Source organism: Artemia franciscana, chromosome 5, assembly GCF_032884065.1.
Source record: "Artemia franciscana chromosome 5, ASM3288406v1, whole genome shotgun sequence".
In the NCBI taxonomy this organism is placed as follows: domain Eukaryota; kingdom Metazoa; phylum Arthropoda; class Branchiopoda; order Anostraca; family Artemiidae; genus Artemia; species Artemia franciscana.
Genome location: NC_088867.1, coordinates 30027573 through 30040682, shown reverse-complemented (window position 1 = coordinate 30040682; position 13110 = coordinate 30027573). Strand labels below are relative to the sequence as shown.

Below are 13110 nucleotides of genomic sequence, written 5' to 3'. Positions count from 1 at the left end.
TTGCCCACAATACGAAATGAGAAACTGTGAAGTAGCAAAAAAATGAAAAGAAACAAAAAATTGAAAGGATAAAAAGGGGAAAAAATACTCGCTTTGCTACGGAGAATCCGCAATAAGGATCGTAGGGGAAACTTTAGCACCTTCAAATCGGGAACGTCAATTGACTGGGAGCTGAGGTGGTAGGACCGTAATGGTTTCTTCTCCCCAAATTCTTTTGCCCCTTCCCTAGATTCTGGAAATTAATTTTTGGAATTTTCATTGAAAAACACTTTCTTTTATACTGTCAGATAAACAATGAAATAAATGCACCATTTTGTCCCCCCGCCCTAGACTTTGAAAAATTCATTATGCCCTTACCCCCTAAATTTTCGTGAACTAACACCCCTACACCTAATATCAATTCCTTCCTTTTAACATCAATTTAAAAAACTTTTTCCACAACACAAGTTTTTAGCTCCATTAAGCCAAGAATAAGCAAAAATAAAGTTAAATAATCTTCCAAGCGTAAAACTACCACAAATCACTATCAATAAATAAATCAAACTCAAAACGAACAAAAATTACAATAAATGGCCGAGTCAAACTTAAAACGAGCAAAAATTAGTATGAGTAGAGCTGATAGTCCAGAACATAATTTGAACTTTACCGAAAAAAAAACTAACGATAGTGGATTGTGACTTAAATTGACATACACTAACATTTCTTTGTTAAGGTTTTGAAAATTTTTCATTTGTGAAAGTGAGAAAGGTGAAAATATTTCAAACGTATTTTGTTTTCAGTAAAGCGCAAATTATGTTCGGTTCTTGAGAAGGTATGGGGGTTGTCAAAGACATAATTTCCAGACCTTTCAAAAACACTGAACAAAATGACTTATCTCAAAATTTAATTAGATATGTTTTGGGAATTGATGGGCGTGGGGGAGCTTGTTACCATCCAATCATTTTTGACTGATAAAAAGGGCACTACCCCACTCATTTTCCAATTTCCAGACCTTCCAACTACGTTGAACAGAATGATTGTCTCAAATTTTGATTGGATGTATTTGGCGAAATGGTGGACGAGGAAGGGGGGTTAGTTGCTCTCCAATTACTTCATCTACAAAAAGCGCAGTAGCCCTTTCAATTTCCAATTGAATGAGCCCTTTTTGAAGTTTCTACGGCAACTCCTTCAATACGAAGTGCCCTGGTCTAAAGCCAAAAAAAAGAATAATTCGCTCTTTACTTAGGCAGCGCTATTGTGCTGACTACGGAATGATTCAATGTAACGGACTGTCAGTGTCTTCCGTCTTGAAAAGGGTTTCCATTCTACTATCTCGAACTGCCATTTACATAAGCTATGTACAATTTTTTTTCTTTTTCTTTTATACCAAAAAGTCAACAGATATGTTCAGCCTAAGGCTGGAAATAAGTCAAAATTAGCACTATACTTTTCCAGTATCTAGCCTTTTTCCAGTACTGGAGATTCTGTTCCAGTCAAAATAGAAACTAGATCTGCGTTGCACGGGCAATGTGACAACCTTTATTTGGCTTCGCCGAGCAAAGTGTTACGAGAACAACACTTTGGTTTTGTTTCCTCGCTTCGATTAAACGCTGAAGTTGTTAATCTGTAAGGATCTTAAATAAAAATTAAACTCGTTGTAAAATAAAAACCTATTTAGATAAAAATCACACCTGCCTTCACGCAGTTTATTTCTAAATGAAAGGATTCAGCAGGATTAATTTCATCCAATAGTAAAAACCAAGATCTGCCGCATATATCTTACACCCCATCATCTCTAGGGAGCATTAGACTGAAGTTCCCAATCTCAGTAATTATCCGCCCTATCAATGAAGGGAGGAATTATTTTCAACCGTTATTTGTAATATTCACTGGCAAGCAATTAAAACTGAGAAAGAAGAAGCAAAATCCTCAAATGAGGAATATGACCATGATGGGGAAAGTTTTTCAGTCTGGGATTCAAAGAAGGGGTGTGCATTTAGATGGTTAATTGCTCTTTCAGTAATGATTAAGACATCAGAACTCACCAGAAAGATTTTTACAGCACACGTTCTCAAATGTTGTTTTTTTGGCTTTATAATTAAATACCATTTATTTAATTGTATAAAGGAGAAATATTTTAAGTTTTTCAAAAGCCAAGAACTAAAAGTGTTTTTATTTTCAAATAAAAAAAAAACTTTCTTTGGAACCATATACTTTATAAATATTCCTTGAAAAATGAGGAGTAGTTTGATTTTGAATTTTAAGCTCTTCAACAGAAATAAAAAAATGAATCAAAATAAAAGAAATATATATTAAAACGGTAAAAAGGATTACATCCATTGAAAATTTATTTTTTCATAGGAGGTGCTTCAAACCAGAAATGTTATTTCAGAAGAACCTGGAGGGTCAAGGTGAATTTTATGAGTTGAAATCGTTTAATTGCTTGTTTGATTTTTCTTTTTTAAGAATTGTCTGCCATTTCTTTAAAAAATGTTGGAGCAGAGTGACTTTTCTGGTTTTCGTTTCGAAAATAAACTACAAAACTTTTAGACACTGATTTACACACATAAATTTTTTTTTTAAACAAAAACCTACTTAATTCAAAAAAACCAAAAATCAAAGATAATGGTTAATAGTTCATGGGTGTTTAAACTATATAAAAATGGGCTAGTTATTATGGATTTTACATTATAGATCACTAACAAAACAAGATAGACACATAATAAGCAGCTTTAGCCAATTTTGTCACTACTTCAATCATTGTCACATTAGATTTTTCTTGAGATATGCCTTTTAAGTTGAGCAGCATATTGCTATCCAAGCCAAATACATTAGAAATTTTTTTTTAGAACATCTGGAAAAAAGCAAAAATGCCTGAAACCACAGCTGAAACTATAACTCGGTGTTTTAATTTCAAGATTCATAGAATCTTGGATTTATATGAATGACAGCCCTGTCCAGTTGAGGTTTTTCCCTAAAATATTGCCCCATTTCCTTTTTCTTAATTAAAGAAACAATGTAGCCAAATCTTCATTTATTTTACACTTTAAGACAAGTATGTTAAATTGTTTAATTTTGACTTTAAAAAAATATATAGCCTTGCTTCTTAATTATGAAATTCACTGAATTATTCAGTTCCAAATATGTTCACCAAACATGTAAGACAATTCATCTCTGGTTCAAGGTGAAAACATATGAGTCATTGGCCTGAGGAAAGTGACACTACTGACCTGGGCTTCTATAAGAGGGATACCAGAGGTTAATTTCTTCGTCCCTTGACTAGAACCAAAATATGTGTGAGAGGAAATGGGCTTGTATGAAAACTCAAAATGCTAAAATATTGTGCAGAATAATAATATATTTTACCAGACGAGAAATCTTGTCCATTAAGTTTGTCCGTAGGGATTATCCTTAAAAATTTGTTTCCCCTAGGAAGGAAAAAGTTTTTGCAAACATTATGAATATTAAATTTTCAGAGCTGCAAAATATTTTCAGAGCCCTAAATATTTTAGCAGACAGCGTTATTTGCGCTTAACTGAAAACTTAGCAAGAACTAGTAAAGAACGAACAACGCTGTCATCACTTTTACCCAAGCCGTTCTGTAAAGTAGGTCCAAGTTGGTCTTGAAAATAAGAGTAGTTTCATTACTAATATCACACACAGGAAAAAGCCTTCCACTTATTTTGGACTAGATCTAATAATGAACGAATCACAGCGAATCAGGCAGCAGAGCCACTCGAATATGACTCATAACCTGTTAAACAAGAGCTAAGAGCTCATATGGCACTTGTGACGAGGCAAGAAGAGCTAAGAACCAAGAGCTCATATGGTATGAGCTCTAACAAAATTCTAAGAATCAATAGATTGGTTTAAATGAAAATCAGAGGCTTAATGCCGGTCAGGGTTTAAAATAAGGCTCTGAGTCACGATGTCCTTCTAAATATCAATATTCATTAAGATCCGATCACCCACTCGTAAGTTATAAATACCTCATTTTTTCTAATTTTTCCTCTCCCTTTAGCCCCCCAGATAGTCGAATTTGGGAAAACGACTTTATCAAGTCAATTTGTGCAGCTCCCTGACACGCCTACCAATTTTCATCGTCCTAGCACGTCCAGAAGCACCAAACTCGCCAAATCACTGAACCCCTCCCCCAATTTCCCCCAAAGAGAGCGAATTCAGTACGGTTACGTCAATCACGTATCAAGGACATTTGCTTATTCTATCCACCAAGTTTCATCCCGATCCCTCCACTCTAAGTGTTTTCCAAGATTTTAGGTTTGCCCTTCCCAACTCCCCCCCAATGTCACTAGATCCAGTCGGAATTTAAAATAAAAGGTCTGAGACACGATATCCTTCCAAACATCAAATTTCATTAAGATCTGATCAACCGTTCGTAAGTTAAAAATACTTCATTTTTTCCGAGTTGCCGTCGTCATTTATATATCCCCCTGTGCCCCCCGGCGTCCCCGTTGTAGTTGTGTCCCTGTGTCCCGGTCGTCATTTATATTCCCTGTGTCCCGGTCATCATTTGTGTCCCGGTGTCCCAGTCTGTGATTTCTCTTTGAGTGTCCCGGGCGTCATTTATATTCCTTGTGTCCCGGTGTCCCGGTCGTCATTTGTGTCCCGGTGTCCCGGTCTGTATATACATTCGTTTTTGAATTGGTCTTTTTTTAGTTTTTACTTTTTTACCTTTTTTTAGTTTTTTTAGTTATACGTCATGATTCTAATGATTGCCCTTGAGCTTTGTTGATGGTGATTGCTAATCGAACATTCCCTGTGTCCCCGTCGTCATTTATATATCCCCCTGTGCCCCCCGGCGTCCCCGTTGTAGTTGTGTCCCTGTGTCCCGGTCGTCATTTATATTCCCTGTGTCCCGGTCGTCATTTGTATCCCGATGTCCCGGTCTGTATATACATTCGTTTTTGAAATGGTATATGAAGAAATAAATTTTTGTATTTTCCCCTTTTTTTCTTTTTAGTTTTTTTTTTGGTTTTGACTTTTTTTTTAGTTTTTTTTCTTTTTTCTTTTTTTTTTTTTTAGTTTTGTTTTTCTCCTTTATTTTTCATTTTGTTTCCTTTTTTATTTTTTGTAGTTTTTACCTTTTTTTTTAGTTTTTTTAGTTTTTTTTACTTATGTCCTGGTCGTCATTTATACTCCCTGTGTCCCGGTCGTCATTTGTGTCCCGGTGCTTTGTTCATGGTGATTGCTAATCGAACATTCCTTGTGTCCCGGTCGCTTTCTCTTTGAGTGTCCCGGTCGTCATTTATATCCCGATGTCCCGGTCTGTAATTTCGTCCGTCGAAAACATGACGTCAGTCGACACACAAACATGACGTCACTCGACAGACACACACACAGACAACTTATTTTTATATATATAGATGTCATGTTTGTTACTTCCAGAGACACTAGACATAGGAAGGTCCTTCCAATGACACTAGACATAGGAAGCTCTTAAACATTTCTCTATGATGTATAATGGGGTCTTCCTGGATAAGGGGGTAAAGAGAGGAGCTTCAAATAGATTAGGGTGGAGGAGTAGCGTGGGTAGCGGTGTTGGGATTAGGTGGGTTGGTATTGCAGTGAGCTGTTAGTAGTAGTAGTAGTAGTAGTAGTACTAGTAGTAGTAGCACGATTTTTCAGCACCCCACTAGTGGCGAAGAAAAAGAGTAAAAAACTTTTTGCATCCTATGCAAAAAGTTATTGTCCTAGCGGCTGAAGATGGGGGACTGTAACTCTCATAAATGAGGTTTTTGGCTATGCTGATCCTAATGGTGGGATTTTTTACTTTGATTCGAAATAATAGTACGGGGTTTCAACCTATTTTCAAAATTCTCCCAAATTTGTTTTTGCAACGAACTTGCGATTCAACGATTCAGGTTTATAGAAATCACACTTAACATTTCTCAACCCGCTTAAAACGACGACTCTGCTCAATGGACTGTTTTTTTTTCTTTTTCTTTTTTTAACGTGTTCTTTACTAGGTTACCTCTAAGGGGGCAACCATAATGATATTTGACATTAAGCTATTTAATCACGTATATTATTACATCATAGGCATCCGAAGGGGCATATATGATTGTACTATTGATGTATGAAAGGACTTACCAAAGTGTACAAACAAGAAAACTTTTGCTTTACTATAGTTTCATTTTCTCTATTTAAGTTGTCGATTATTTCAGAGCACTCACTAAGATTCCTGCAAATATAACTTGACGCATAGAATTACGTAAAGTAATTCCATCAACATCACTTATTATCGTAATGATACCTTAATGACCTTAAAATGCAAATATTGAAGCAAAAACATAAAATCATACATTACTTCGAACAAGGTCTGAATAAAGTTACCAATTTATAATCCCAATAGCAAATTCCATAAAAAAAAATATAAATTTACAGTGACCTTCGAAGCTCGAGTCTTTTTTTGTACTCACATTTAACATCCACTGTAGATTCAACCAGTTCTGATGAGCCTATAGCATTCCTAGCTTCACAAGTGTATGACCCAGCATGATTTCTATCGATAGGGTCAAATTCAAGGTTTTCTTGAAGTCCAAGGATCTCAAGACTTCCAACTTTTCGCCATATGATAGTAGCAGGAGGGTTTGCATCAGCTTCACACAAGATTGACGCGCTATCAACACCTTCTTCTAAGTCTGCTGGTAGAGACGTGCGAAGGGATACTACAGGGGCATCTATAAAATTGAAACTGAAAAAAATGTGGGCAAGATTGTCTTTTTTTTTCTTTTTGTGCATTTGCTTAAATTGAAGTTCAATACTGTAAGAAATTGAAGCTAAATTTAACTGGATTTAGCCAGATTGTCGTAAAATATAGCCAACCAAAAAGCCAAATGGCTGACGCTACTTGTTACTAAGTAAAATTTAGTATATCCACCAGAGGAGTTGAAAACACTAAAATAAAGTAATTTACCGTTAAAGATGAATGACTTATCTAATTTTTTTTACTTATTTATAACCAACAAATTCCAAAAAAAAACTCCATAATCAAATTGACACATTATTATGCGACTGAATCTGTGTTAGTGTAATGTTAGTGAAAATTTCCAAGTAGGAAAAAAAGTACTGAGACTTCAAATCACCGCCTTACTTATTAAGTGACGAAAATTGACGTTCAACTCTTAACTACAGGAATAACACACTAGCTCTCTAGTGTTTTCTTGGGTTTTGCCAAGCTACTGTTTTGTAGGCTCAAAATTAAGGAACTACAGCAAGAATATCGTTAAAATCTTGGCAACGGTGGTTAGTATTTGTAGAACGACAAATCAACCGATAAAATTTTGTGGGTTATTGACTAGATTACATTAGATTGGAGTTGGGTAGTTGTACATTCAAGCCTGATATGGAACCCCTAATATATATATCTTCTATATATATAAAAATAAGTTGTCTGTCTGTGGATGTGTGGATGGATGTGTGGATGGATGTGTCAGGTGACGTCACCTGAAAAAACTGGATTAGGTGACGTCAAAACTGAAAAAACTAAAAAAAGGCAAAAACTACAAAAAAAACTAAAAACTAATAAAAAAAATAAAAAAGCTAAAAAACTAAAAAAACTATAAAGGTAAAAACCAATAAAAAACTAAAAAAAAAACTGAAAAAACTAAAAAAAGGCAAAAACTACAAAAAAAAACTAAAAACTAATAAAAAAAGTAAAAAAGCTAAAAAACTAAAAAAACTAAAAAAACTAAAAAAAGGTAAAAAACTAAAAAAAATAAAAAATAAAAAAAAACTAAAAAAAAGGAAAAAACTGAAAAATAAGCTAAAATAAAGGTAAAAACCAATAAAAAACTAAAAAAAAAAAGGAAAAAACTAATAAATGACGACACTCAAAGAGAAAGCGACCAGGACAAAAAACTAAAAAAAAAGGCAAAAACTACAAAAAAACTAAAAACTAATAAAAAAAATAAAAAAGCTAAAAAACTAAAAAAACTAAAAAAAGGTAAAAAACTAAAAAAACTAAAAACTAAAAAAAAACTAAAAAAGGTAAAAACTAAAAGAACTAAAAAAGAAAAAAATAAATGACGACACTCAAAGAGAAAGCGACCAGGACAAAAGGAATGTTCGATTAGCAATCAACAAAGCACCGGGACACAGGGAGTATAAATGACGACCAGGACACAAGTAAAAAAAAAAATTAACAAAACTAAAAAGAAGGTAAAAACTACAAAAAAACTAAAAAGAAAAAAAAACTAAAAACTAATAAAAAAACTAAAAAATCTAAAAATCTAAATAAACTAAAAAAGAAAAAAAAAGGAAAAAAATAAAGGAGAAAAACAAAACTAAAAAACGAATGTATATACAGACCGGTACACCGGGATACAAATGACGACCGGGACACAGGGAATATAAATAACGACCGGGACACAGGGACACAACTACAACGGGGACACCGGGGGAAACAGGGGGATATAAATGACGACCGGGACAAAAAAACTAAAAAGAAATAAAAACTAAAAACTAATAAAAAAAACTAAAAAATCTAAAAATCTAAATAAGCTAAAAAAGAAAAAAAAAGGAAAAAAATAAAGGAGAAAAACAAAACTAAAAAACGAATGTATATACAGACCGGGACACCGGGATACAAATGATGACCGGGACCCGGGACACAGGGAATATAAATGACGACCGGGACACAGGGACACAACTACAACGGGGACACCGGGGGAAACAGGGGGATAACCTGACAATCTATTTATATGCAAAGACAATGGGACAGCAAAGAATGTTGTATATTCGCAAGTTTTACGTAGTTAAAACCATATATATATATATATATATATATATATTCACAGGTGGGACATAGGGACACAACTACAATGGCGCGTAACTATTATGGCGCGTAACGACTTACGCGCGCGGGGGGGCTTGGGGGGGGCGCGAAGCGCCCCCACCAACTAGGTGTTGGGGTGGCGCGAAGCGCCACCCCAACAGCTAGTATATATATATATTGAAACTGACAAGCTATTGAAGCTGACAAGCCCAACTAGATAACTTGAATTAAAATTACCTGGTATTTATTTAGTGATGCAGCCAGGATGGGGAGGGGTGATTGTGGGGTAATTTTTCGTCATCCAGACATTGAAATACCTAAACATATTTTCATAGTTTTCCATGATGGTGTTGTCATACAAAAATATTTTCTTCCTTACCCCTTTTTTTCCAACCCTTTCTAAATGCATTTTAGGCTGCTATCCTTTACGTTTTTTTCACAAACTAGTTTTTGGTAAAATAAAACTTCCCATATGCATCTTCATAAGGATTAGGCTACTTCTTAATAAATATTTTTAACCGTAGGTTCACAAACTATGTTTTCTTTAATACATTGCTTCCAGAGCTTCTAAGCCAGAGCCAGCCGTCTGTTTACCTCCAATTGAATTTTATCCTTTTCCATAGTTGATAGTTCATCCAACAAGTCACTAGAGAGGTATACTTTCTATCCCACTTTCCGCAGTATTGCTTTTTAAAACTGTCTGAAGCTCCACTTCCTTTCTTAATTGGTTGAAAATTTGGAACATGAAGTGAAAGAAAAGGATATTAAAGAGCGGGAGACAACAATTTTAAACGTGAGATGACTTTTAGCAAAGACAGCAGAACCAGATTAGACAGAATCTCGTTTTACATTAGCTCCAGTAATAAACTTGATACTACTTTAAAGAAATACAAAGTCCTTTTCAATGACATTTCATGAAATGACACATTTACCGAAAGAGATAACTGTTCCAAGATCCTAGTTTAAGACAATATACCAGTTAAGGTTCAAAAAACCACCCATTAAAAGTGGAGTTAGAGGACACACTGTCATGCTTAAAAAACAAGAGCTAAGAGATCATATGGCACTTGTGACGAGGCAAGAAGAGCTAAGAGCCAAGAGCTCATATGGTATGAGCTCTAACAAAATTCTAAGAATCAATAGATTGATTTAAAAGAAAAATCAGAGGCTTAATGCCGGTCAGGATTTAAAATAAGAGCTCTGAGTCAAGATGTCCTTCTAAATATCAAAATCCATTAAGATCCGATCACCCACTCATAAGTTATAAATACCTATTTTTTCTAATTTTTCCTCTCCCTTTAGCCCCCCAGACGGTCGAATCTGGGAAAAAGACTTTATCAAGTCAATTTGTGCAGCTCCCGGACACGCCTACCAATTTTCATCGTCCTAGCACGCCCAGAAACACCAAACTCGCCGAATCACTGAACCCCTCCCCCCAAATCCCCCAAAGAGAGCGAATCCAGTACGGTTACGTCAATCACGTATCAAGGACATTTGCTTATTCTATCCACCAAGCTTCATCCCGATTCCTCCACTCCAAGCGTTTACCAAGATTTCCCCCTCCAGATCCCCCCAATATCAACAGATCTGGTCGGGATTTGAAATAAGAGCTCTGAGACATGAATTCCTTCTAAATATCAAAAGTTAAAAATACCTCATTTTTTCTAATTTTTCAAATTAACCCCCCCCCCATCCTTCAAAGAGAACGGATCCGTTCCAATTATTTCAAGCACGTATCTAGAACTTGTAATTATTCTTCCCATCAAGTTTCATCCCGATCTCTCCACTCTCAGCGTTTTCCAAGATTTTTGTTTCCCTCCTCCAACCCCCTATGTCCCCGGGTCCAATTGAGTCGAAAATGGTGCACCTGAGACATAAGATCCTTCTATATATATATCAAGTTTCATTAAGATTCGATCACCTATTCATTAGATAAAAATGCCCCAATTTTTACGTTTTCCAAGAATTCCGGTTTCCCCCTCCAGCTCCCCCCCCCCCAATGTCAAAGGATCTGGTCGGAATTTAAAATTAGAGCTTTAAAGCACAAGATCCTTCTAAATATCAAATTTCATTAAGGTCTGGTCACCCTTTCGTAAGTTACAAATACCTCATTTTTCCGAATTATTCCCCCCCCTCTAACTCCACCAAAGAGAGGAGATCCGGTCCGGTTATGTCAATCACGTATCTTAGACAGGTTTTTATTCTTCCCATCCAGTTTCATCCTGATCTCTCCGCTTTCAGTATTTTCTAGATTTTCGGTCCACCACCCCCCCCCCCAAATGCCCCCCAATGACGTCGGATCCGGTTGAGATTTAAAATAATAGATCTGAGTTACGAGGTCCTTCTAAATATGAAGTTTCATGAAGATCCGATCACTCCTTCGTAAGTTAAAAATACATCATTTTTTTCTAATTTTTCAGAATTATCCCCCCCCCCTCCCCCAATAGAGTGGATCCGTTCCAATTATGTCAATCATGTATCTAAGACTTTTGCTTATTTTCCCACCAAGGTTCATCCCGATCCCTCCAATCTAAGCGTTTTCCATGATTTAAGGTCCCCCCAAACTCCCCCCAATGTAACCAGATCAAGTCGGGAATTAAAATAAGAGCTTTGAGACACAATATCCTTCTAAATGTCAAATTTCATTGAGATCCGATCACCCATTCGTAAGTTAAAAATACCTAATTTTTTCTAATTTTTCAGAATACACGATATCCTTCCAAACATCAAATTTCATTAAGATCTGATCAACTGTTCGTAAGTTAAAAATACTTCATTTTTTCTGTTTTTTTTCGAATTAAAAGGCCCCCCACTCCCCCCCCCCCAGATGGTCAAATCGGGAAACGACTATTTCTAATTTAATCTAGTCTGGTCCCTGATAAGCCTGCCAAATTTCATCGTCCTAGCTTACCTGGAAGTGCCTAAAGTAGCAAAACCTATTCTATTATCATCATCATCATTCACATCAATCACAGAATTATATCATCATTTTGCACTAGAATATGAACAACAAATACCTACGATAAAAAAAAAGCCCTCCTTAGGGTTTCTTCAGACTTATTTTCCATGCTTACAGATACTGAATCCACATTATACATGAAAGGGATTCTGAAACGTATAGCTTTTACAATTAGTTATTAATTTGCAGTTAAACTGAAGACGATGTTCCCCCTCCTTCCCATTTCATTTATTTCATTTTCGAAGAATTGAGCAATAAAACACCATTAGCAAAGCTTCCGACTTTTGAGCAAAAGAAAAAAAAAATGTGTGCTCAAAAACCCGGGATTAAAAAAAAACTTAACTTTTTTGTAAATGTGCATGAAACCCTGCTTTACCAAAATCTTACACGAGATGTCTGTCAGAAGACTTTCCAAACAATATGATGATTTACGCTTTTTATGTTTTCAGTCTTTCACTAAGGAGGGAAAAAATAACAGGCCCCTCCTCCCTTCGGCAACCCAAGAGACAATTTTAATAACACAACCATAAGCTTGTCTGGTTTAATTCACTACTTAATTGATGCTGAAAGAAAAAACCAAGTCAATATGATCGCTTAAAAAAGAGCTGGTGTACCTTTTTCAAAGTTTTAAAAAACATAAACAGCTTAATCAAATAATTCTCCAGCATTGCACCATGTTACGGGGCCAGATTATGTACAGGCCCTGTTTTAGGCCTTATGACAAGAAGTAGATCGTTAATCAATTCGCTCGAACTAATCAAATACGGAAATAAAGATAATTGCCTCTTAGCAATATACAATACTGGACTTCGCTCCCCTGGAGGGTGAATTTCCAATTAGTCTAGGGCAGGACTGTCCTCTAAATTAACCAGACGATTCCAATTCTGTTCTCCGCATTAATAAAGAATGATGAAAGCATCACAGTTAACTTGAATTGTCCCAAAAAATTGTGGTAAATAAGTGTCTCTAGTGGGAAAACCAAAGGGCTGAAGAAAAATGCCTGCACAGTGTGAAACTCAGACAATTGATTTGTCCTTATCTTTCCAAAAATTGTCTTCGGAAGTGTCCTCCGAGGCTACTTCTCTCTGTTCCTTTTTGCACACGACCATCTGGGGGGCTAAAGGGAGAGGAAAAATTAGAAAAAATTAGGCATTTATAACTTACGAGTGGGTGATCGGATCTTAATGAATTTTGATATTTAGAAGGACATCGTGACTCAGAGCTCTTATTTTAAATCCTGACCAGCATTAAGCCTCTGATTTTCCTTTTAAATCAATCTATTGATTCTTAGAATTTTGTTAGAGCTCATACCAAATGAGCTCTTGGCTCTTAGCTCTTCTTGCCTCGTCACAAGTGCCATATGAGCTCTTAGCTC

General features: G+C 35.7%; 1 protein-coding gene across 3 annotated transcripts in view; it reads right to left on the bottom strand.

Moving 5' to 3' along the window:
- The window catches only part of LOC136027241 (kin of IRRE-like protein 2), a 202852-nt gene that overhangs the window by 48222 nt on the left and 141520 nt on the right, over positions 1-13110 (bottom strand). For all 3 annotated transcript variants that reach the window (XM_065704307.1, XM_065704305.1, XM_065704306.1), the window contains one exon: positions 6420-6680. In XM_065704307.1, coding sequence (XP_065560379.1) covers positions 6420-6680 — 261 coding nt within the window. The remainder of the gene's footprint in view (positions 1-6419; positions 6681-13110) is intronic.